The sequence below is a fragment of the Vipera ursinii genome, assembly GCF_947247035.1.
Source record: "Vipera ursinii genome assembly, chromosome: 4".
NCBI classification, from domain to species: domain Eukaryota; kingdom Metazoa; phylum Chordata; class Lepidosauria; order Squamata; family Viperidae; genus Vipera; species Vipera ursinii.
In genome coordinates, this window is record NC_139514.1 from 96579150 (window position 1) to 96603906 (window position 24757).

General features: G+C 41.6%; 1 protein-coding gene across 1 annotated transcript in view; it reads right to left on the reverse strand.

Annotated features, from left to right (window-relative positions):
• Nucleotides 1-24757, reverse strand: part of TMTC4 (transmembrane O-mannosyltransferase targeting cadherins 4) — a 63626-nt gene that overhangs the window by 21531 nt on the left and 17338 nt on the right. Inside the window, exons 3-6 of the mRNA XM_083362291.1 lie at nucleotides 14665-14780; nucleotides 13287-13503; nucleotides 5938-6025; nucleotides 2252-2349 (exon numbers count right to left, since the gene is read on the reverse strand). Of these exons, the coding sequence (XP_083218417.1) occupies nucleotides 2252-2349; nucleotides 5938-6025; nucleotides 13287-13503; nucleotides 14665-14780 (519 nt within the window). The remainder of the gene's footprint in view (nucleotides 1-2251; nucleotides 2350-5937; nucleotides 6026-13286; nucleotides 13504-14664; nucleotides 14781-24757) is intronic.

Genomic DNA, 24757 nt, shown 5'->3' on the forward strand with positions numbered 1-24757 from the left:
TTCTCTTCAAAAGTCCATAGCTTCATCATTAGTAAATCATTATTTAGTAATGGGGGGCAGGAGGTTAGTTGAGCCTGTGAGGTGACGCTGATTTACTGTTGATTGGTGTTGTGCTCAATTGCCATTATGTGTTTATTATATTGTTATTTTATATTGTGTGTTTTTAACTCTATCTTAGCTACACAGAGTTGCTATTTTAAACTGATTAAAATATACAATAAATCCATAATTCTTGTGAATGCTTTGGATTACCCAGTAATTGCTGATTCTGAATTCTGGATCAATCTGGAAATTGATGCTGGCGTTGTTGAAAAATACTAAATAATGGAAGACTAATGCACACAGACACACAAAACTGATAGATGAATCCAGTCATTTTGATACCATCGACCATGGTATCTTGCTGCGGCGTCTCAGGGGGTTGGGAGTGGGAGGCACAGTTCTCCAGTGGTTCTCCTCCTACCTTCTGGGGCGTTCGCAGTCGGTGTTGGCAGGGGGGCAGAGGTCGACCTTGAGGCCTCTCGTTTGTGGAGTTCCTCAGGGATCGGTCCTCTCGCCTCTCCTGTTCAACATCTACATGAAGCCTCTGGGTGAGATCATTCGTGGTTTTGGAGTTGGTTATCATCAGTATGCTGATGATACCCAACTTTTTATTTCAACCCAAAACCACCCCAGTGATGCCCTCGATGTGATGTCCCGTTGCCTGGAGGCGGTCCGGGTCTGGATGGGGAGGAACAGGCTTCAGCTCAACCCTGACAAGACTGAGTGGCTGTACGTGCCGGCATCTCGGGAAATGCAGATTATTCCATCTCTTACCATAGGGGGTGAGTTATTACCCCCTGTAGATCGGGGTCGCAACTTGGGGGTCCTCCTAGATTCACAGCTCTCCTTAGAAGACCATATAGGAGCTGTGACTAGGGGGGCCTTCACCCAGGTTCGCCTGGTGCGCCAGTTGTGGCCCTATCTAGACCGGGATGCCTTGCGTACAGTCACTCATGCACTCGTGACCTCTCGTTTGGACTACTGCAACGCTCTCTACATGGGGCTGCCCTTGAGGACCACTCGGAGGCTTCAGCTGGTGCAGAATGCAGCCGCGCGAGTAGTGTTGGGGGTCTCCCGATACTCCCATGTTACACCTCTGCTCCGCAAGCTGCATTGGCTGCCAGTTGCCCTCCGGGTGAGATTCAAGGTGCTGGTAATGACCTTTAAAGCCCTACATGGCATGGGTCCGGATTACCTACGGCAGCACCTGCTGCTGGCGTCAACCTCCCTCCGCCCAGTGCGCTCCCACAGAGAGGGCCTCCTCCGGGTGCCTCCGATCAACGAATGTTGATTGGTGGCCCCCAGGGGGAGGGCGTTCTCTGTGGGCGTGCCAGACCTATGGAACCGCTTGCCGGTTGAGCTCCGGACGGCCCCCGACCTTCGCTCCTTCCGACGCGATCTAAAAACTTATTTATTTGAACAATCCGGCCTGGTCTGATGGGGTTGGGGTTTGGATTTGGTTTTAACATTTTTTAATCATTGTTTTATATTGGGCATAATTATTTAATTCTTTTTAACTTTTGTATGTATATTTTGATATTTATTGCCCTGTACACCGCCCTGAGTCCTTCGGGAGAAGGGCGGTATAAAAATTTAATAAATATATATAAATATAAATATTTGTGACTTATAAATCATTTATATCACAGTATACTAATATGATAATAGAGTTATAGGTATTTCCTACAATGCAAGTTTGGTACTTTCTAGGCTATGTGATGTTTTATAATTTACTGCTCAACATCCTAAGAAAAACATTTTTCTTCACATACATATCAAAAGTTTTACATTTTTTGATATGCAATGCTCAAATCTCATAAAATAGACTTAAATTATTATTTTTTCACTTCAAATCATGTAACTCAAATATTTCTGCAAGCTACAGATCATGAAATGAATGCACTATTGGAATCATATTAATATGCACAGGAAAATGTCCATTATTTTCCAGAAAACCCAAATCTTTACCAATATAGCCAACCCATGATTAAATCAAATTATGGTTTAGTACAGTGTCTGGTGATTCATGACAGCAAGGATAATAATGAATAAAGGGAAGTAGCAATGCACCCTTTGAAAATGTTCATAGCAAAAGAAAGTTGCTGAAATTGTAAGAAATCCTGAGTAATATTGAAACACAGGAAATGCGTCTTTCTGTACAACACTGTAGTTAGCACTGAACTCAGTTGCCAAGAAATGTTAAAATTACCAGTATTGTAACTCCTTGTTCTTTGCACAGCATTGCCATGGTGCCAAGGAGAACACTCAACAAAACCCAACTGATGGAGAACTGGGATCCTTCTTTATCTATCAATTTTAAAAGAAAAGACAAAAGAGAAAAAACTGACAATCTATACAGATCTGTAGAGAATTAACACAGGTAGTTATGATTGCAAAATATAACAATATATAGAGTTGTAATTATTTACCATTAAAATGATGTTTTTTCTTTGTATAGTTTTCAATTTTCACGTGTTTTAAAAAGCACTTTCAATGTATTTTTTCTTTTCTTTGAGAGCGTGTATGCATTTATTACATCTTTGTTTTATTTTTACCTTTTTATTAATTTAAAAGGGCTCAAAAGAATAAAAAAAATGTTTTCGTTTTGTAAACTAAATGTCTAAAGGACATGGTTCTCTTGTTATGTACTTAATATTTTCAACCCAAGTAGAGAACACGTTGGCTTGTTTTAAAATTTCTTTTAAAAACAGCCACAGTTCCTGACTTGGCTACTTCTGTGGAATGGATTTCTAACTTCTGAAGTGTCTTCCTAAGCAAACCCACCTGATCTATATTCACTTACCACCATCTTAAATAAGTAAGCAAGGAAGATAATGACAATACATTGATCCTGATATTCTATAAAAACCCAAGATTTAGGTTGCAGCACTCAAAAACAATAAATGTAGCTTTCGCGTCTCAATCCTCAAAAATGTAAAGCAACAAAAAGAAGTGCCAATTATGACTCCAAAGATACACAGATGCCAAGTGTGTTAATCAGTTTAATGAAGCACACATTCTACAACTATGCTGTTTCTCCCACCATGATCTCCTGTCAGAGAATGGAACTCATTTGTGGTTGGCACCTGAACCTAGTTTAAACTGGTACACCATATTGTGGGAAGGCATTCTGCCACCCTCAGCAGATGGTCGCAAGCTTGATGTATGCCAAAGATTTGCAGCAAGCATTTGATTCCTGTTCCAAAAGATACAGTGCTCACAAGCGCTTCTGTCATTTTATAGAAGAGAATCTAGTTTACAGAATTTGATTATGTTCATACTGTAAGATTGTGAAGTTTATACATTCACGTTATGTTTCAATGAAGTCGTCCTGAGACAGAGGTCTATTTAGATTGCAAGCTCGGCTGAACATCTATACCTGAAGCTTTTTACTATGTTGAAAGTCTGTAACTTGCAGTCTAAAGAGACTGATTAAATACAGATAGTTCTCAATTTATAACCATCCATATAGAGACCATTTAAAGCTACAACTACAATGAAAAAAGTGACTTACAAGTGTTGCAGTCACATGATCAAAATTTAGATGCTTGGCAACTGACATGTATTTATGACAGCTGTAATGTCCCCATTTGCAACCTTCCCAGCTGACTTCTACAAGCAAAGTCAATGGTACAAGCTGAGTTCGCCTCATGATTAGCTTAACAATTGCACTAATTTACTTAACAATCATGGCAAAAAGGTGGTAAAATGGGGTGCAACTCATTTAACAATCATCTTGTTTAACAAAACAAATTCTGGTCTTAATTGTGATTGTATTTTACTTGTTGTTTTTTTTAAAAAAAGAGTTAGATATTTTTTAATCCTTCTGGCTTGACAATAGGGTAAGCAGAAAGAGTGGGGCACATGAGGACCACCCTGATCCTTTACCAGCGTGCTAAAGATCATGCTAAAAAAATGTGGTCATTTATGTATCACTTTGATTTTTCATTCCATTTTAATGTCCTTTTATAACATTATGTTATTTTAAGATGTTATTATTTGGGCCGTGTTATAACAACAATTTTAAAAAGAATGAAAGTTTTTCTTTCATTATCATGAACAAGTACTACCTAGTTTATTTGGTAGCCTCGCTCCTCCTGATGAAAATAATGTTGCATCCTATTTTTCTTTGGAAGCGCAAAACTGAAGCCAGTTGCTTCTTCCCTCTGTTTGAAAGGAAAAAAAGGGCAGCATAATTTTTGATTGCTAGAGGGAGCTATCACAGTCATAGCTTCCTCTGCTAGCATCAGTATTAAAATGCTGCAGGGGTTTGTCTTTCATTTGAGTCCTTGCACAGGTAAGGGAAAGAGGGAATGGAAAGAGGCTGAGGTAGACATCAAAGGCTGCTTTGATCCTGCTTAAGCATTAACACTAACTACAGCTGAAGCCTAATTGTTGTGTGAAAAACTGGAAATAAGACACTGGGTAGCCCACCTTCCTCCAAATAATAAAAGAGGTAGCAAAGTCAGGGATTCCTGTCTTTCCTAGCACCAAGTCTGAACCCAACATTTATTTTCTAGGCAAGGAGATGAGTCAGAAAACACAGAACAGGAAAGCTCAAAGCAGCCTAAGACATCTTAACTAAGTGTTAGTACACAATATCATATGTATACCATATAATCCATGGGTACATAAAATGTAGGCTATATATATATATGGGACGCGGTGGCTCAGTGGGTTAGGACGCTGAGCTTGTCGATCAGAAGGTCGGCAGTTTGGCGGGTAGAATCCCGAGTGCCGCATAGCAGAGTGAGCGCCTGTTACTCGTCCCAGCTTCTGCCAACCTAGCAGTTCGAAAGCACGTAAAAATGCAAGTAGAAAATAGGGACCACTACGGTGGGAAGGTAACAGCATTCCGTGAGCCTTTGGCATCTAGTCATGCTGGCCACATGACCATGGAGATGTCCTCGGCTTTGAAACGGAGATGAGTTGGAAACGACTAGCCCGCATGTGCAGGGGAACCTTTACCTTTACACACACACACACACACACACACATGGAAGTTTAAAGCAGGAGTGTACAACCTTTGCAACTTTAAGACTTGTGGACTTCAACTCCCAAAATTCCCCAGTCAGCATGGAGAATTAAGTCTGCAAGTCTTAAAGTTGCTAAAATTGGACACACACACACACCACTCTAAAGGCATGTACACAAGTATTCCCAGAATTAGTTAGCTTCTTTAAAAGAGTATCAGCATGGAGAAGTGGTGGGTTTTGTCTATGTTTGGAAACTAAGCAGATTTAGACCTGGTTAACATTTGTTGCTATTCCAAGATTGTATGCTAGACTGGAAATAATTAAAAAAAACATCCAGAAGAAAGAAATGGTAAAATGTTTCTATGAGCCTGCCCAGAAAATGGCACTGGGACAATTATTAAATTGACTCAAGGGTCAAAATAAAAGCAAAACTGAAGTTTTCCCCAAACAAAGTAAAACTTATGTTGCAGCATAAGTTCTGAAAAATCACAGGAAATTTCTGTGCATAATAGTGCAATTTTTTTGACTCCTTGTTGCCCAAATTTCCACGATTCTTCCAACCAGTCATTGAAAAATCAAGGGTGCCTCCAGTTAAAATATTGTTAACTCCTATGCAGGTGAGTTGGGAACACAGGTGAGATAGACAAAGTAACATTTTGGACATGCTGAGTTCTGAAAAGAAACTATTCCTGAGTCTTCAAATTCAGGCATTATGTTGATGTTTATCAGTGCTTTTATGTAAAATAAAAAGGTGCCGGAACTCACAGACGTCATACAACCTGCCTTGCCTACCCTACAAGGTTCCATCCAAAAAAGGTGCCGGAACTCCGTTCTGAGCGTTCTATGAGAAAAAAAGCCCTGATGTTTATCATCAAATAGCATAGTTTACCCAAAAATATTCAGGAGGAAAAGTACTTACTCTCTTTAAATGCTTTGCAGTAGCCAAGAAAAGATAACAAAAAGAATAGGGCACACAAGAGGTCTGCTCTGCCAACGATCCCTGCAATCTTAATAAGGAAACAAAGAAGAGTTTAGCGTTAGTAAATGAGCCTCTTACACACCATTGAGACAACAACAGTCTTTTAAATTAATGCAACCATCCACACCAGAATTTTGGGCAGAGTTTTCCCAATTTAATCAGAGCTATCAAGACTGAGAACCTTTTCGTTTCAGTATGACTTAATGAAATGCTTCGTCCCCTCCCACTTCACTAGGTGATCCTAACTACTGTAGAATTCAGCTATTCTTATAAGAAGGACAGAAGATTCAACAATTTGCAAAATCCAGGGACTTCTGCAACTATGAAACGCTTTGGGGTTCCATGTTAAATTTCATATACCAATCTAAGTGATCTATGCCTCTTCCTCTCAAATATGCAGTGAAGTGTGAAAATGAGTTTGTTTTTAATCAAAGATGTATACCAACTAATCCAATATTAGAGAAGCCTCACAATTTCAACATTAAATATGTTTTCATTTAATTATCCTTAGCAAATGTCTGCAAGAAACCTATATATCATTTTCAAATTTTTGTGTCTATGTATGTGTGTGTTTGTGCGTACATAGTAAAAATAATAGGCATATCTTTTTGTAATACTGTGTTTCCCCAAAAATAAGACCCAGTCTTATTTTTTCTTTTGCCTCCAAGAGGCACTAGGGGGTGTCTTTTCCATTCACCTCATGGCGATGGGACCGACAGCCCTGCCCAGTTAGCCCACTTATTCTGCTGCTGAAGAAAGGCCTCTGCAGTCGAGAACCAAACTATGGATTGAATCGATAGCTCGGTTCGTGGCTGCAGAGGCCTTCCAGAACGGCCTCTGACTGCAAAGTGCAGGCCTGAGCTCCGTTCTCAGCTGCAGAATGAAGCTGCTCCTTCGACCACAGAAGAAGTGGGCCAGCAAGGCAAGTGTTGATCCATAGGAGCCTGGCTGCAGTGGTAAGTTCCACACCAGCTTGATTGTTAGGCATGCGCCTCACCCCAAAACTAGGGCTTATTTTGGGGGTAGGGCTTATATTAGGACCACCCCAAAAATCAAGCTAGGGCTTATTTTCAGGGTAGGTCTTACTTTCGGGGAAAACATGGTAGTTTCTCAAGAATGATTATACACTGTAATACAGGTCGTCCTCAACTTACAACAGATCATTTAGTGACAAAGTTACAATGGCACTGAAAAAAGTGACCTATGACCAGTGCTTTTTATATATATTAAAAAAGGTGCCAGAACTCACATACGTCATACAACCCACCTTGTCTACCCTACAAGGTTTACCTTTGTAGTTGAAAAAAAAACCTTCAATTTTTAGTGTATCTAAAAGACTAGGATTTTGTTCAGGATAATACTATTAATGTTACCATGCACTGTGTGGCTTTAAATTACAAGAAGGCATTTTATTAATCTTTTGGGACATTTACCATTGGCATACCCATTTAGTTTAATGAGTGGAAATGTCAGCTTTCTATGTGGAATGAAATTGGCCCAATAAAACTGCCTTGTCGTGGCGAAGGGGCTTGCGTAATTCAATGAAGCTATGAGCTATGCCGTGCAGGGCCACCCAAGACGGACAGGTCATAGCTGAGAGTTCTGACAAAACGTGATCCACTGGAGAAGGAAATGGCAACCCACTCCAGTATCTTTGCCATGAAAACCCTATGGACAGTACCAAAAGGCAAAACGATATGACGCTGGAAGATGAGCCCCTCAGGTCGGAAGGCGTCCAATATGCTACTGGGGAAGAGCAGAGGGCTAGTACTAGTAGCGCCAGAAAGAATGAAGCGACTGGGCCAAAGCCGAAAGGACGCTCAGCTGTGGATGTGTCTGGTGGTGAAAGGAAAGTCCGATGCTGTAAAGATTTTTTCTCCATAGGAACCTGGAATGTAAGATCCATGAATCAAGGAAAGCTGGACGTGGTCAAACAAGAGATGACAAGACTGAACATCGACATCTTAGGTATCAGCGAACTTAAATGGACAGGAATGGGTGAATTTAATTCAGATGACAACAGGTAGCAACCAAAACCATCCCAAAGAAAAAGAAATGCAAGAAAGCAAAATGGCTGTCTGAGGAAGCTTTGCAAATAGCTGAGGAAAGGAGGAAAGCGAAAGGCAAGGGAGAAAAACATAGATATGCCCAATTGAATGCAGAATTCCAGAGAATAGCTAGAAGAGATAAGAATGCCTTCTTAAATGAACAGTGCAAAGAAATAGAAGAAAACAATAGAATAGGGAGGACCAGAGATCTTTTCAAGAAAATTGGAGAGATGAAGGGAACATTCCATGCAAAAATGGGCATGATAAAGGACCAAAATGGCAGGGACCTAACAGAGGCAGAAGAGATTAAGAAGAGGTGGAAAAATTACACAGAAGAACTATACAAGAATGAGCTTAACGTCCCAGATAATCACAATGAGGTGGTCACTGACCTCGAGCCAGACATCCTAGAATGTGAAGTGAAGTGGGCCTTAGAAAAGCTGAGCAACAACAAAGCTAGTGGAGGTGACAGTATTCCAGCTGAGCTATTCAAAATCTTAAAAGACAGTGCAGTAAAAGTGCTACACTCAATTTGCCAGCAAATTTGGAAAACTCAACAGTGGCCACAGGATTGGAAAAGATCAGTTTTCATTCCAATTCCAAAGAAAGGCAGTGCCAAAGAATGTTCAAACTATCGCACCATTGCACTCATTTCTCATGCTAGTAAAGTCATGCTTAAAATCCTACAAGCTAGACTTCAGCAGTATGTGGATCGAGAACTACCAGAAGTACAGGCAGGATTTCGAAGAGGCAGAGGAACTAGAGATCAAATTGCTAACATACGCTGGATCATGGAGAAAGCTAGGGAGTTCCAGAAAAACATCTACTTCTGCTTCATTGACTATGCTAAAGCCTTTGATTGTGTGGATCATAACAAACTGTGGCAAGTTCTTAAAGAGATGGGAGTACCAGACCATCTTATTTGTCTCTTGAGAAACCTATATGCGGGTCAAGAAGCAACAGTGAGAACTGGACACGGAACCACTGATTGGTTCAAAATTGGGAAAGGAGTCCGGCAAGGCTGTATACTGTCGCCCTGCCTATTTAACTTATATGCAGAGCACATCATGAGAAAGGCAGGGCTAGATGAATCAAAAGTTGGAATTAAGATTGCTGGAAGAAATATCAACAACCTAAGATACGCAGATGATACCACTCTAATGGCAGAAAGTGAAGAAGAAGTAAAGAGCCTCTTGTTGCGGCTGAAGAAGGAGAGTGCAAAACTTGGGTTGAAACTTAACATTAAGAAAACCAAGATCATGGCATCTGGCCCTCTCAATTCCTGGCAAATAGATGGGGAAGAAATGGAGGTAGTGACAGATTTTGTTTTCCTGGGCTCCAAGATCACTGCAGATGGGGACTGTAGCCAAGAAATTAAAAGACGCTTGCTCCTGGGAAGGAAAGCCATGGCAAATCTAGACAGCACACTAAAAAGCAGAGACATCACCCTGTCAACAAAAGTGCGTATAGTCAAGGCTATGGTTTTCCCAGTTGCAATGTATGGCAGTGACAGTTGGACCATAAGAAAGGCTGAGCGCCAAAGAATTGAGGCCTTTGAACTATGGTGCTGGAGAAGACTCCTGCGAGTCCCTTGGACTGCAAGGCGATCAAACCTGTCAGTCCTAGAGGAGATCAATCCTGACTGCTCTTTAGAAGGCCAGATCCTGAAGCTAAAACTCAAATACTTTGGCCACCTAATGAGAAGGAAGGACTCACTGGAGAAGAGCCTAATGCTGGGAAAGATCGAGGGCAATAGAAGAAGGGGACGACAGAGAATGAGGTGGCTGGATGGAGTCACTGGAGCAGTAGGCGTGAGCTTAAATGGACTCCAGAAGATGGTAGAAGACAGGAAGGCCTGGAGGAATGTTGTCCATAGGGTCGCGATGAGTCGGACACGACTTCGCAGCTAACAACAACAAAAGATTGAATTATTTTTAAGAAGTTGTCAAACAAAGTGGAAAAAATTATATTTGGAATTTAATATGGATATTGACTTGAAACAAATTAAAGTTGAAACTTTGTCAGATTACTTTTAATTTACCTTTAAGTTAAACCCAATTTAATAAATAGATCTGATTAAACCTCATACTATAGGTCTATCTTTACATCTAACCAATAGATAATTAATATATATTATTATTATTATTATTAATACATCCAAATCACAAGACATTGGCTTTGTTCTTATTCTGCCCCTCTGCAGTTTGAATATAAAGTATAAAAGACTAAAAAGAGATTTTCGTAGACATCCCAGCCTTTGAACTACCCAAGGAATTGAAACAGCAAAGTTTCACTGTCAGGCCCCCTTTCTTTCCTCTCACTTTGCTTCTTTTTAACCTCACATCCACCAACTGTAAGGGAAGGCAAAAGGCTCGCTCACCCTCTTGTGAAAGATGGCCTCCATGTTAATGTGTCTCCTACCACCACCATTGGCTTCCACACCACGTGATCTGACCCAGCCAATCAAGCCATGCTCTGGCTGTGGTGTTCCGGCACCTCATGGCTCCTCCTAGAAGAGGCAGACAGTGCCGGAGGGGACCCCACTTGCACCGTACTGCCAGCAGGGCATTTTCAAAAACAAACATGGATAGGAAGGGAAATAATAGGAAAAGAATGCCGCTTGGGGGTGTGTGTGTGAAAGCCCTAATAAGCAGGCATATACATAGAATGAAGGCTACTGCTAAGCTTGTAAGCCGCCCTGAGTCTTCGGAGAAGGGCGGGATATAAATGGAATTAAAATAAAAAATTTAAAAAAAATAAAACTCTGGAAAATCCATCGGAAAAAGGTGCTGGAACTCTGTTCTGATGCGTTCTATGACAAAAAAGCCCTGCCTATGACCATTTTTCACAGTCATGATCATTACAGCATCCCCATAATCATGTGATCAAAATTCAGATGCTTGGCAATTGGTTCATATTTATGACCTTTGCTATGGCCCAAGGTTCACTGATCATCTTGACAAGCAAAGCCAATGGGGAAACCAGATTCACTTAACAACTGGGTTACTAACTTATCAACTGAAGTAATTCACTTAACAACTATGACAAGAAAAGGCATAAAATGGGGAAAAACTCACTTAACAAATGTCTCACTTAACAACAGAAATTTTGGGCTCCATTGTGGTCATAGGTTGAGGACTTCCTGTAGTTTTTGAAGACCAAACTCAGATTCATAGAATAAAAGGTCCGGAGGATTCCTTAGAGACCATCTAGCCCAACTTCCTTCCGTTGCAGGAATTTGCTCTTAGAGTAAGTGAGTTAATAAGCTTGCTTATTCTCTGAGTTAGTCTTCTCCAATTTGGTTTATATCCAAATGTATTCTTCAGCTCCCCAAACGTCTCTACTAACATGGGAGGGGGTGGGGGATCTACATTGTGAATGGCTATTCAAGGACATCAGAAACATTTTCAATGGATGACAAAATGATCATAACAACTTACCATTGATTTTTCCTAGGATTTTTTTTAGAAAACCTATCCCACATCCCCTTTAAAACTATTTTCTAGTGCCCCTGACAATATCAACAAATAATAGCGTAAATGCACTTACAACCATTTAAGCTATCACAAGGCATAGAATGATGGAATTGTGTAGCCTAACTATAGTCGGCTATCACAGAGAGAGACAAATCCTTCCTCTCAACAATATTCTGAGAAGCCATGACATTTTCCCTTCAAAAGACTCAAGGCAGGGAACCATGAGTTCAGAGATGGGGTAGCCTTCAGGTCCACTGGAAGACTGGAACTTCTTTATGGCCCACAACCCACCCTTCTTTGGCCATTTCCTATACTTCTGAAAAACAGCCTGGAGGACACAAGGGAGCATTCAGGAGACATCAATGTCTGTGAATGTTTTTTCCCCCACGTGTATCATAAAATAGTCAAATAGCCAATTCAATTCCAAGGAAAAATGGAATCTCGCAAAACCTCAAAAAGCATAGGTCTATCACCCAAACCCTGTAGCGTGGTACTAATATGTATGGGACTCACATGTAGCCTCAAGAACAAATGTGCCCTCTTGGTTATCTCTCTCTGATTTTACTCCTTGACCTCCTAGATTGACTGAGAGATTTATGTGTAAACCACTGTTTAACCTCTGGAACTTCATCTGATATGCACACCCAAGGGTTGCAGCTTTCAGAATCACTGTGCTTTCTCAAATAAGAGATCAACACTCTACCTACCCCTTTGAGCAGAACCAATTTCAGATGTAGTTGTCATTAAAAAAACAAAAGCAAACCATTTCATAGCAAGACATTGATTCACATTTGTAAGGGGCAGTCACAGAGAAGACTAGATCATATGTAAAATTTTGAAATGTATTATTACTTCAGGATAGTTTCAAATGTCAAACCCGAAAACATCTGTTAACTGGCTGATAGGGTAAGCAAGGATAGGCAAAATGGTGTCTCGACACCAACATAACCAGACACCATTGGCTCCCTATCTTACCTCAGTTTTATGGAAACACCTATCTTCATTGGCATGTTCCAAATGTGAAATCAGCCCCAAATATTGCTTAGTATAAACAACTGTCACCATCCAAGGACTACTCAACTAACAACTGAATGGTGGCATCAGATTAAGTCTCTGTTCAGACGTGCACTGAATGGCTATCCTCTTCATATGATATGGAAAAATAACCATAGGCCCCCGGCTGCTATCCCAGTATTAAAATCTGAGTACCATCTTGCTCCTCGGAGAACCCATAACTGGCTTTGGCTTTGAAGAAACGGATCACAATGGGCTGCTTCTGCCTGAACCACATAAAGATCATATGAACTGTTCCTGAGAAATTTGTTTCAAGAAAGACATTGGATATATCCAATGCAGCACATTTTGGGGGTATTTAGGTAGGAGATTGTCTACCAAGAATTCATAAAAACTAGGGATTCTGCCATACAAGTACTTACACTTTCTCCTAGCAAAATGCTATCATCAATCTCCCCAATTATGGACACACCATGCAATCTTTATGCCAATCAAGATACACTTTAAAAATAAATAATTATATAAATTATCGGCATCTCTTGAAACCAAAACCTCTCTGAGGGATTATAATATACCAGAGCAGGACATACAAGCAAAGAGAGGTGGCAACATAAAATCAGGTATGTTGTAGACAGACACACAAATGGAGGAGTGCATATAAGAAAGGTAACTTGCAAGAATACAAAAGATTAGATGACGGAACCCTGACATTTCTGAGCACTTCTTAACACCTGAGTCATTAGGTACTTACACATTCAGTGTGCACAGGATGTACGGCAAACAGCAAAGCCGCTAGGAGGGAGGATTTGGGGACAAAGTTGAGCCTTCTTCCTTTATTGGTGTAGTGCAGCCCACCCAATAATATTGAGAAGACATCAACAATTAAGACAGAAATAATACAATGGAGTATTATATTGATGATATGAAAGCCCAATGGGTGGAAGCCTCCAGCTAAAAGGTAATTAATCCTATGCAAGGGAAGACAAAAAGAAAACAGTGAAGTTAAAAATAGGAATAAATGAAATTAGAATATGTTAAAATAATCCATAAATGTGTTTTAGGTGCACAGAGATGGCAGTGCCTGTGTAACTTAGTACAGAGAGGAGATACTGAAGGAAAGTGACAAACAGGGATGCAAAAATCAGGCATCTTATCACTTGGCCTAGCAACTAGCACCCAGGGTTGTGAAGCATCAGAGAGTAAGGAAACAGGTTCTTCTCAACCCAGAAATAGAAGATCCTTTTAAGAGTTTTTGTTCCTTTCTTCTTTTTCACATGCTTTCTCCTTTTCTTTTCTTCTTCCCCAACCAGTGATTCAACCTGAGTTCCAGAACAGTTTCTGAGCCACTGTTAGTACCAGGGCAACATTAAAATACTAGCAATCAAAAAGAATGGTTTTGAAGCCAACTGAATACATAAATGACACACCATGTGTCCTGCATGCCAAAGGTCTCAGGTTTAATCCCTGGCAACTCCAACTAGAAGTGGAAAACTTGCCCCCATCCAATATATAGCAATATGGCACTTTGAATGGAAATGCTGCTATAGTTATAAATAACTATAAATGCTGCCATAAATATAAATAAGTAACCTTTCCTTGTTAGATGCTTATATTGGGACTTATCCCAATGGTTTTACAAAGGAAAGCTGGAGATTACTCACTTCTTCCCCAAGAGGTTCTGAATATGTGGATGTGACAGCGACTGTACTATAGCGGACCATATACAGTATTCCAATGAGGACTATAACACAATGGCAGCCTTCCAGCCAAAAGAAAAAGGCAAGCACTAATAAAACTACATGTTGTGTTAAAATGTTGCTAATATGGGTGTGGAAGCAAGCACAGTATACTTTTGGGGTTCTTAAGAATCTAGAAATGAGGCCCAAATTTTACTTATGAGATGTTTCTGACTGTAACAAGAGAAGTTATTCTATACTAGAACGGTCACGGTTGAGGAACACAAAATTGTTGTCACAGATTATATATATCCAGATGGGAAAATCAATCTATATTTAGAACACTAAATGGCTTTTTATTTCACTAAATAGACAGCATCTCAGTGAATTTTATCTCCATTAATGACTCTCCCCACAAAAAAAGCAAATTTAAGGTAGCCTGAAATGTCTCACCTGAAAGTCAATACAGTAAGCGGTCGGTAAGATTTGTGGCTTGTATTGCTACTGAGTTTACTCCCCCAAAAATCATGATGCCATAGATCACCAAGTGGGGTATCAGCCCTTAGATCCTGAAAGAACAATGGTTATGTGATCATCGTGTCTCAGAATCTGAGCTCTGAAGTAAATCAAAAGAATTGTTCAACTGGGATTGTGCCTAGTAATGTACCAGTATATAACCCTTTAGAAAGTTAAATCACAACTTTTGGGTTGGAACAACAAACTATGAAACTTATTCAATGACAAAAAAAAAAGATTCTGCCAAGTGAGCAATTTCATTTTTATTTCAATGTCTGTAAAACCTTTGGATAAGGTGGGGTAAAACACATTAGCATATACCGGTAACTGACAGGGAAATAAATAATGTGAAATAACTTTGTCGATTCCACACCACCAGGCAAGGAAGGCAAGAGCATTCCAACTTAAGGAGAGCTGTACCTACCCATGCAGTAGATCTGAGTTTTGATGAAAACTCTCCTCAGCAAGATAGCAGATTGACTCCTATTATTTTTGACTCCTAGAGACCAATCAATCAATCAGAACGGAGCTGAAAGGGACCTTGAAGGTCTTCTATTCCAACCTCCATCTCAAGCAGGGGACCCTATACCATTTCAGATAGGTCGCTGTCCAGTCTTTTCTTAAAAAGCTCCAGTGATGAAGCACCTACAAGTTCTGAAGGCAAGCTGTTCCACTGGTTAATTGTCCTCACTGTTAGGAAGTTTGTCCTTAATTCCAAGTTGTTTCTCTCCTTGATTAGTTTCCATCCATTGTTTATTGTCCTGCCCTCTGGTGCTTTGGAAAATAATTTGACCCCTCTTCTTTGTGGCAGCCACTCAAATACTGGAATACTGCTATCAGGTCACGGTGGGAGAGTGGCTGGACTTTTCCATCTGCAACCACATAGAGGTGGGAGCTCTATGGGTTTGCCTACCCAGAGGATATCTGGTCCACCCCCAGGAACGGAGCCTCTACCCGTTGTGAGAGAACGGGCTGCGGCCTGTCTTGGGGGCCACCCAACTGAGTGGCAGTGAAGTTGGGTGGATCCAGGTTTCTGTCATGTTCAATCCTCCCATGGACAACTAGGGATGCCTATCCTGGACTGTTTGGACTTTTATACTTATGCGGCAATATACGAGTACGCGTTTGTACGCCCTCAGGGGTGCCCCCCTCTCCTGGGTGCGACCTGCCTCCTTAAATGTTGATGACCTTGATGACGGGCCCGAGTTTTGGGTCTCTGAGAGATGGCTGGGCAGGGGCAGGGGCTATCCATGTAATTCTAGGAAGCCTCTGATTATTTTTTTATCCAAATTTTTTATAAGGTTAGGGAGCGGGGTGGGAGATAGCGGTGGTTTGGCTATGGGGGGTGGCCGATCTACCATGGTTCAGACCAGCCTTGGGTCTGATGGCATGGGGGGAGAACGGGGTGGCGTTGTCGCCGGGGCTCATGAGCGGGTCGTGGGATTATCAATTCCCACGACGGGGAAAGGCAGCAGGCGGATAGACAGGGGGCCGTATCGTTACCGGGAGGGCCGTCCCCGCTATTTGCAAGCGGTGAGGCGCTCCGACCCTCTGCTTCTTCCCCGAGGTTCCGGGAGCGAGGATGTGCAGCCTCCTGAGCTCCGGCTGGTGTACCTGAATGCCAGGTCCGTGGTTAATAAAGCTCCCCTCGTTAGGGATTTAGTTGAGGGTGAGCAGGCGGACCTGGCTTGCATCACGGAGACTTGGTTGGGCCCAGAGGGTGGGGTCCCTTTGGTTGACCTCTGCCCACCAGGCTTCCGGGTGCTGCACCGGCCAAGAGCTCAAGGTAGGGGTGGGGGAGTGGCGGTTATTATTAGGGAGACCTTATGTCCGCGGGAGACCACCGTTTCTCAGATAGTCGGGTGTGAGTCTCTCTTTGTGAGATTTGGTTCTGGGGCGCAGTTGGGTTTGCTGCTGACGTACATTTCGCCTAGTCGTGCAGCGGCAGCCCTGCCCGAGCTGCTTGATATCCTCTCAGGGTTGGTGGTTGAGTTTCCCAAACTTATAGTTTTGGGAGACTTCAATCTACCATCCCTGGGAGGCTCATCTGAGCTAGCTCGGGAGTTCATGGCTTCCATGACGGCCATGGACCTGACGCAAGTAATTTCTGAACCAACTCATGAGGGAGGCCACACTCTTGACCTGATTTTTTTATCTAGACGGTGGTTGGATGATCTTGGTGGGGGCTCTCCATTTATTATGCCCCTGTCATGGACCGATCATCATCTCCTGCGGATGGTCTTCCGTTTTGCCACCCCCCGCCGTGGGGATACGGAACCAATTAGATGGTACCGTCCCAGACGCTTAATGGATCCTGATAGATTCCAAGCGGCGCTGGGGTCCCCACCTGCCTCCATTGCTCACAGCTCGGCGGATGCCTTAGTGGAAACCTGGGAAAGGGCAGCCACTGAGGCACTTGACCGGGTTGTACCCTTGCGGCCCCTGACCCGGCGCAGATCCCAGCGAGCTCCATGGTTCTCCGCAGAGCTCCGGGAGATGAAGCGTCGGAAACGGGGCCTAGAGAGCTGTTGGAGTTCGAGCCGATCCGAACCCGACCGGTTGCGGTTAAGAACCTATATTAGGTCTTATCTCGCAGCGATGAGGGTGGCGAGGTGTAATTACTTCTCTACCCTCATTGCGTCCGCAGATAATCGCCCGGCCGCCCTGTTTAGGGTGACTCGCTCGCTCCTTAATCAGGAGGTGAGGGAGGATCCCTTGCAGGGTCGTGCTGAGGAATTTAGTCAACATCTGTCGGATAAAATCGCTCGGATTCGGACCGGTTTGGACTCCAGCTGGGCAGAGTCAGGCGATCAGGACACGGACGGTCTTGTCAATGTTATCTGGGAAGAGTTTGATTCTGTGACCCCTGATGAAGTGGACAGGATTATGGGGAGGCTGAGCTCCTCCACATGTTTGTTGGATCCGTGCCCTTCCTGGCTGGTTTATGCAGCTAGGGAGAGGACACGAGGCTGGCTCCAGGCGGTTATATCTGCTTCTTTGAGTGAGGGTTATTTCCCCACCGTCTTGAAGGAGGCGGTGGTGAGACCTCTCCTCAAGAAGCCTGCCTTGGACCCAGCTGTATTGAACAACTTTCGTCCAGTCTCCAACCTTCGCTTTCTTGCGAAGGTTGTTGAGAGTGTGGTGGCGCATCAGCTCCCTCTGGTCCTGGATGAAGCAGATTATCTGGACCCCTACCAATCGGGTTTCAGGCCCGGGTACAGCACGGAGACGGCATTGGTCGCTCTGGTGAATGATCTCTGGAGGGCTCGAGACAGGGGATATTCCTCTGTCCTAGTCCTATTAGACCTCTCGGCGGCTTTCGATACCATCGACCATGGTATCTTGCTGCGGCGTCTCAGGGGATTGGGAGTGGGAGGCACGGTTCTTCGGTGGTTCTCCTCCTATCTCCTGGGACGTTCGCAGTCGGTGTTGGCAGGGGGGCAGAGATCGGCCCCTAGGTCTCTCGTTTGTGGAGTTCCTCAGGGGTCGGTTCTCTCGCCTCTCCTGTTCAACATCTACATGAAACCGCTGGGTGAGATCATTCGTGGTTTTGGAGTTGGGTATCATCAATATGCCGATGATACCCAACTTTTCTTTTCGACCCCAAACCACCCCAGTGATGCCCTCGCTGTGATGTCCCGTTGCCTGGAGGCGGTTCGGGTCTGGATGGGGAGGAACAGACTTCAGCTCAACCCTGACAAGACTGAGTGGCTGTGCATTCCGGCATCCCGGGACATTCAAAATGTTCCATCTCTTTCTATGGGGGGTGAGCTCTTACCCCCCGTGGATAGGGCTCGCAACTTGGGAGTCCTCCTAGATTCACGGCTTACCCTAGAAGATCATGTAGTGGCCGTGACTAGGGGGGCTTTTGCCCAGGTTCGCCTGGTGCGCCAGTTGCGGCCCTATCTGGACCGGGATGCCCTGTGCACGGTCACTCATGCGCTCGTGACCTCTCGCCTTGACTATTGTAATGCTCTCTACATGGGGCTTCCCTTGAAGACCACTCGGAGGCTCCAACTGGTACAGAATGCGGCCGCGAGAGTTGTCTTGGGAGTTTCCCGGTACTCCCACGTTACACCTTTGCTCCGCGAGCTGCATTGGTTACCAGTTGTCTTCCGGGTGAGGTTCAAGGTCTTGGTTATGATCTTTAAGTCCCTATATGGCATGGGTCCGGGGTACCTCGGGGACCACCTGCTGCCGGCTTCAACTCCCCTCCGCCCTGTGCGTTCCCACAGAGAGGGCCTCCTCAGGGTGCCTCCGGTCAGGGAATGCCGACTGGCGGCCCCCAGGGGGAGAGCCTTCTCTGTGGGTGCCCCGGCTTTGTGGAACCAACTGCCGGTGGAGCTCCGGACGGCATCGGACCTCCGAACTTTCCGTCGTGGTCTGAAGACCCATTTGTTTGAATTGGCCGGTCTGGCCTGACGGGGGAGCTGGGTTTTAAATTGTTATTTTAGATTGCATTATTGTTTTTTAATTGGGCACTGATTTAATCTTTGTTTTAACTTTTGTATAGTATTGTATTTTTATTTATATGCCCTGTGAACCGCCCTGAGTCCCCAGGGAGAAGGGCGGTATATAAATTAAATAAAACGTAAACGTAAACGTAATCCTTTTCTCTAGACTAGCCATACCCACTTCCTGCAACCGTTCTTCATATATTTTTGTCTCTAGGCTCTTACTCATCTTAGGTGCTCTTCTTTGTACTTTTCCAATAACAGATGATAGCAAATACTTTATTTTAAATTTTTATTAAATAATCATTGCTTATTCTTATTTTTAAAACTTGCACCTATGATTCTAGCTGGGAAAATGTAGCTGAAGCCACAAAATTACACCAGGAAAGAAAGGAAGTATTGTCTCTTTGAGGGAGATGGGCAGTTCAGAAATGTGAAAAATAAATTTAATTTTTAAAAAAAAAAACTACCACCAATTCCTGCCCGTTACAGTTTTGGAATAAATTTGTATAATCAAGCCTTCCCATAGAATTGCCATTATAAGTACGTGTACAATAGTTCTAAATTCATGGGTAGTCTTCCTTTAACTGGCATAGTTTGCACTGGAATCTCGTTCACTGAATGAAGCGGTTGAGTGAAATTCATCCCTCAGGATGTGAAAGGGAACACCTTTGGCAGGGGGTAGGAACGGAGCTCAGATCTCCACCCCAGTGAAGGCGTTCGGCTTCCCTTGATGAGCAGCTCTTTCAGCCAGTACCCAGAGACAAAAGGGAGTTCTCTTGGCAGGTGGCCACAGATTACAATCTTCCCTCCTCCTGGCTTTCCCATTGACTTTCTGGGGAAACTGGCAGAGAAAGTTGCAAATGAGCGGGGAGTTGGCTTAACTTCTAACATCCAATAAACTTGATATTGATTGATAATGCAAAATACAGTTTCATTTCACCATTATCTCACATCCTGGACATAAACTGCTTCAACTTCTTCCCTCAAGATGACATTATAGGGCATTGCATGCCAAAAAACCAGACACAAACAACAGTTTTTTCCCCCCACACTATCACTTTGCTAAACAACTAATTCTCACAACACTGTCTTATGCCCTGGGATGTCAAAACACCTAGTAGGGCTGCATTACTATTACTGTTATCCTTCCCATCTTTCCTATTATCTATTTCCTTAGCTTCTTATGACTATAACTTTGTTGTTTTTATCTCATGATTTATATTGATTTCTTTTATTTAGTATCCTATGACTATCACTGAGTGCTGTATCTTATGATTCATTATTGTATTTTATGATTATAATCATGATTTATTACTTATTACTTGTATGTACACTGAGAGTTTATGCGTGGGAGACAAATTTCTTGTGTGTCCAATCACACTTGGCCAATAAATTATTCTGTTCTATTCTATTCTATTCATTGGATGTAATTGATATCTATGGTCTCAGTCCTTGTCATCTGCAAATCCTGAAAGAGAGTTCAAGAATCTTACAGATGGCAACTACCAGTAGTTATCAACTACTGTACCGGTTGAATTCCTGCTGAGATGTTTTCTTAATTGTCACATAACTTGTTAAACTATTGTTATTTGTTCTGAAAATGTGTAGGCCAGCCCTGTACCATGCTGATGAATAACATTAACAGAACAAAGGAGAAAAAATTATTAGGCATGATGTTTCTATTATTGCCAAGGTGAGGTTATATATTCACACAAATAAATATATATGCACATGCACACACATATATATGAAAGAAAGAGGGGCTGACAATGTGTTCCAGGAATGCATTTTTATACATTGTTTTACATCTAGGTATGTGAACCTCAAGTATCTCTCTGCATTTGGAGTTCTTCCATCCATTTGGTTGTCCTGGGTAACTGTAGAAGAAATCCAGGGATACTTTGTGCAAGAGATAAGGGAAAATTTGGTTACCTAAAGCCTGAAAATTATAAATATCAAATGTTAAATTGGAATATGAATGGGAAACTAAAAATTGGAAAAAATCAATAACAGGACATTGATTGTTTATAAAGATTGAATGTAAAAGTAATTAAGATATGTATAAGCTAAAAATTTATTGATAAATGTAATAATGATGTTTTTACTTAGTTGACATAATAAGAACTGTATTAGCTTAAATATGAGATAGTAGATATTAAGGGAAAAAGAGAGGAAATATTTGATGTTGTAACCAGAGATTTGTACTAAAGATTTTACCTGTTATTGAACTATTGATTAACCCAGCCACCGCGTTGCTTTTTAAACACTTAAATGTAAAATTGGAAAATTAATAAAATATTATTTAAAAAAGACAGATCCAGGCAAGAACTAAGACTATGTATTGCCTTCAGAAGCAAGATCCATTTTAGGAAACAAGAACTCAGATCAGAGACAGGCAAGGTAGCATTCTCCAGGTGTTTGGGACTTCAACTCCTGTTAATTTCACCTTTTATGGCCAATAGCAATAAACGGTAAGAGTTGGACTTCCAAATATCTGCAGGGCATCTGGCTGTTTACAAATGATACAGATATTCATTTGGCTATTACTCTCGCTGAAAGTCCTTCCGGTGTGGTTCATGTTACTACCAATACCTTGTTAAGTCCTGGACAACTACACAGAGCTAAACTAATCATTTTCCATGCTGGCTGGAAAATTCTGGGAATTGAAGTCCACAGGTCTTAAAATTGCATGGTTGGACATCATTGCTGTAGTCATTGATCCCAAAAAGCTTGAGAAGATCCAAGCACTCATCTACTACTACTACTGGGGTGCTGTGAAACCAACAAAAAGGAACATTATCGAGCAGCTGAGATGACGTAAAAAAGGTAAGGATTCATTATGGCCAACACATTTGCCTTTTTCATACACCCTTTTGCCTTCCAACAGATATCCCCGCAGCAGGAAGGCCAAGAACTATGTTAGATTTAATTTAATAATAATTTCTATTAAATAAAAACTTTGTGACTACTCCCTATCTATTTATTTTCTTCTTCTGTACTGTTAAAAATGATAATTACCTGCCATCTTTTGAAGACATTCTGAGTTTACAAGATATGACTGTAATATTTATAATTAGCAACTGGGAGAAAGATGAAATAAATCAATTTGTTGGGATCCATGTACTATATTTGAAAGCCTTAAAAAGTCTTAATAATTTTATAGCCGTATTGATTCAGAAGCAAATCATAATTTAATCAGTGCATTTCATTGAAAGGTGAAGCACACAGAGCTGTAATTTCTAGGATTTCTCCCCCATATTAAATACTTCAGAGATAGCAGGAACATATTAATATATTTGTTCTGCATTAATAGAAACTTTAGCAAAAAGCAGCAGGCAGTCTCATTACATCCATAAGGCAGAATGCAAACAATAAGAAATTATTCATGCATGCTCCCCTAAGTATTACAACACCCAGGAATAATTTATTCTACAGTTTATAACCATGGGCTTTTTTCTTTATCTTAATAAATATGAAAATAAGAAAAAGCAAACCAAAAGCTCAGAAAACAGACTGAAATGAAATTCTGGCATCAGTGCAGTTTGCACTGAACCTCTTGTTACTTTAAATAGGGGAAGGATTTTATTTGGGCAAATAAGACAATAACCACCTCTGTAAAAATGCCTGTCTCGGTTAATATATATATATATATATATATATATATATATATATATATATATATATATATATATATATATATATATATATATATATATATATATATATATATGGTATATATATATATATACATATATATATATACATACATACATATACATACATATACATACATACATACATATACATACATACATATATATATATACATACATACATACATATATATATATACATACATACATACATATATATACATACATACATACATATATATATACATACATACATACATATATATATATATACATACATACATATGTGTTTGTGTGTGTGTGTGTGTGTGTGTAGGTCAATCAGCAAACACTCTGTCATTAGATTTTAGTTTTAGTTAATGAGTGTCTACATCAGATTCAATCTTTCTGGGCATTGATTTGACAGGAAGCTAACCAACAGTCATATAATGCTTTAGAGATTAAAAATATCCACTGGCATATCCACTTTCAAGATCCAAAGTTCAACACATGGATTCTTTACAGTGTTTCTTAAGCTTAACAACTTTAAGATGTGTGGACTTCAACTCCCAGAATTCCCCAACCACTATGTGTGTCGGAACTGCCATCAAACTGCTTCAGCACTGTTTTGCTTAGCTTTGATTGCAGTCTGTCATAAAATGTGGGGAGGGAGAATGGGAAGATAGGAAGGGGGGAATAACAGGAACCAGAGGTGCCAACCAGAGACAACAATGGTGAGATCCAAGGACCCAAGCCTGGGAATGGAATGCAAAACGTCCATCCAAAGAAATGCCAAAATGTGGAACTGTTAACAAAACACCTAATTTGAACATTATTGGACACCACCATGATGACCAAGGGGGGAGGGTCTAACTCTAGGAGAAAGCAAAATTACTGGGGTTGTGCAGGAAATCCTCAGATCTGGCTTTGCTACACTGTAACTACTTGGCTTCAGTAAAAGTATACCTTTCACTACAAATGGAGTTGAGGGTCTTTCTTTCCTGAATATCAAAGCTGAGACAGGCCTGATAATGCATAAAACAGCAGTGTTATCCCTTAGATCAGGGGTGTCAAACTGCCGGCCCATGGGCCGGATGCATCATAGTGAAACCGCGCCCACCCCATTGCCGGCAATGGCAAAAAAGTCACGATATGTCACAACACGTCACATGACATCGTGAGTTTGACACCCCTGCCTTAGATGGACACTAGGTGCTGCTAGCAAGAGTTTACTATAGAGCACAGAATTTCAGACATGGGGGTTTTGCAATGTTTGGCAATGGGTGAGAAGAAAATTTGTCAATGGGGGGGGAAGGAGACTTAAAAATATGGCATTTTATAGCACATGGAACTATCCGCACCATTCTTCTATAAGAAAGCACAGAGCACAATCCTGAGGTACGCAATACAAATAGTTCCCAACTTACAATGGTTCATTTAGGGACCATTCAAAGTTACAATACTGGAAAAAATGACTTATGACATTTTTCACACTTACGACCACTGCAGCATCCCCATGGTCACATGACTGAAATTTGGGCACTTGGCAACTGGTTCACATTTATGATAGTTGCAATGTCCCGGGGTCATGTAATCACATTTTGCAACCTTCAGAGTAGCAATTCAATGGGGAAACCAAAGTCACTTAACAACTGTGTTCCCAACCTAACAACTGCAGTGATTCACTTTGCTGTGGCCAGAAAGTTCGCAAAATGGCGCAAAACTCACTTAACAAATGCCTCACTTAGCAACACAAATTTTGGGCTCAATTGTGCTCGTAAGTCAAGGACTACTTGTACTTTTTTGTTTGCTGGCTGAGAGTAATGTGCCGCAGACACAGACTGTGTTCTTGATATATTTGTTGAATCTTGGAAATGATCTAGGGAGACAATAATGGAACCTGCACAAGCAATGAAGAACAATTGATTAGTTAGGTGTTCT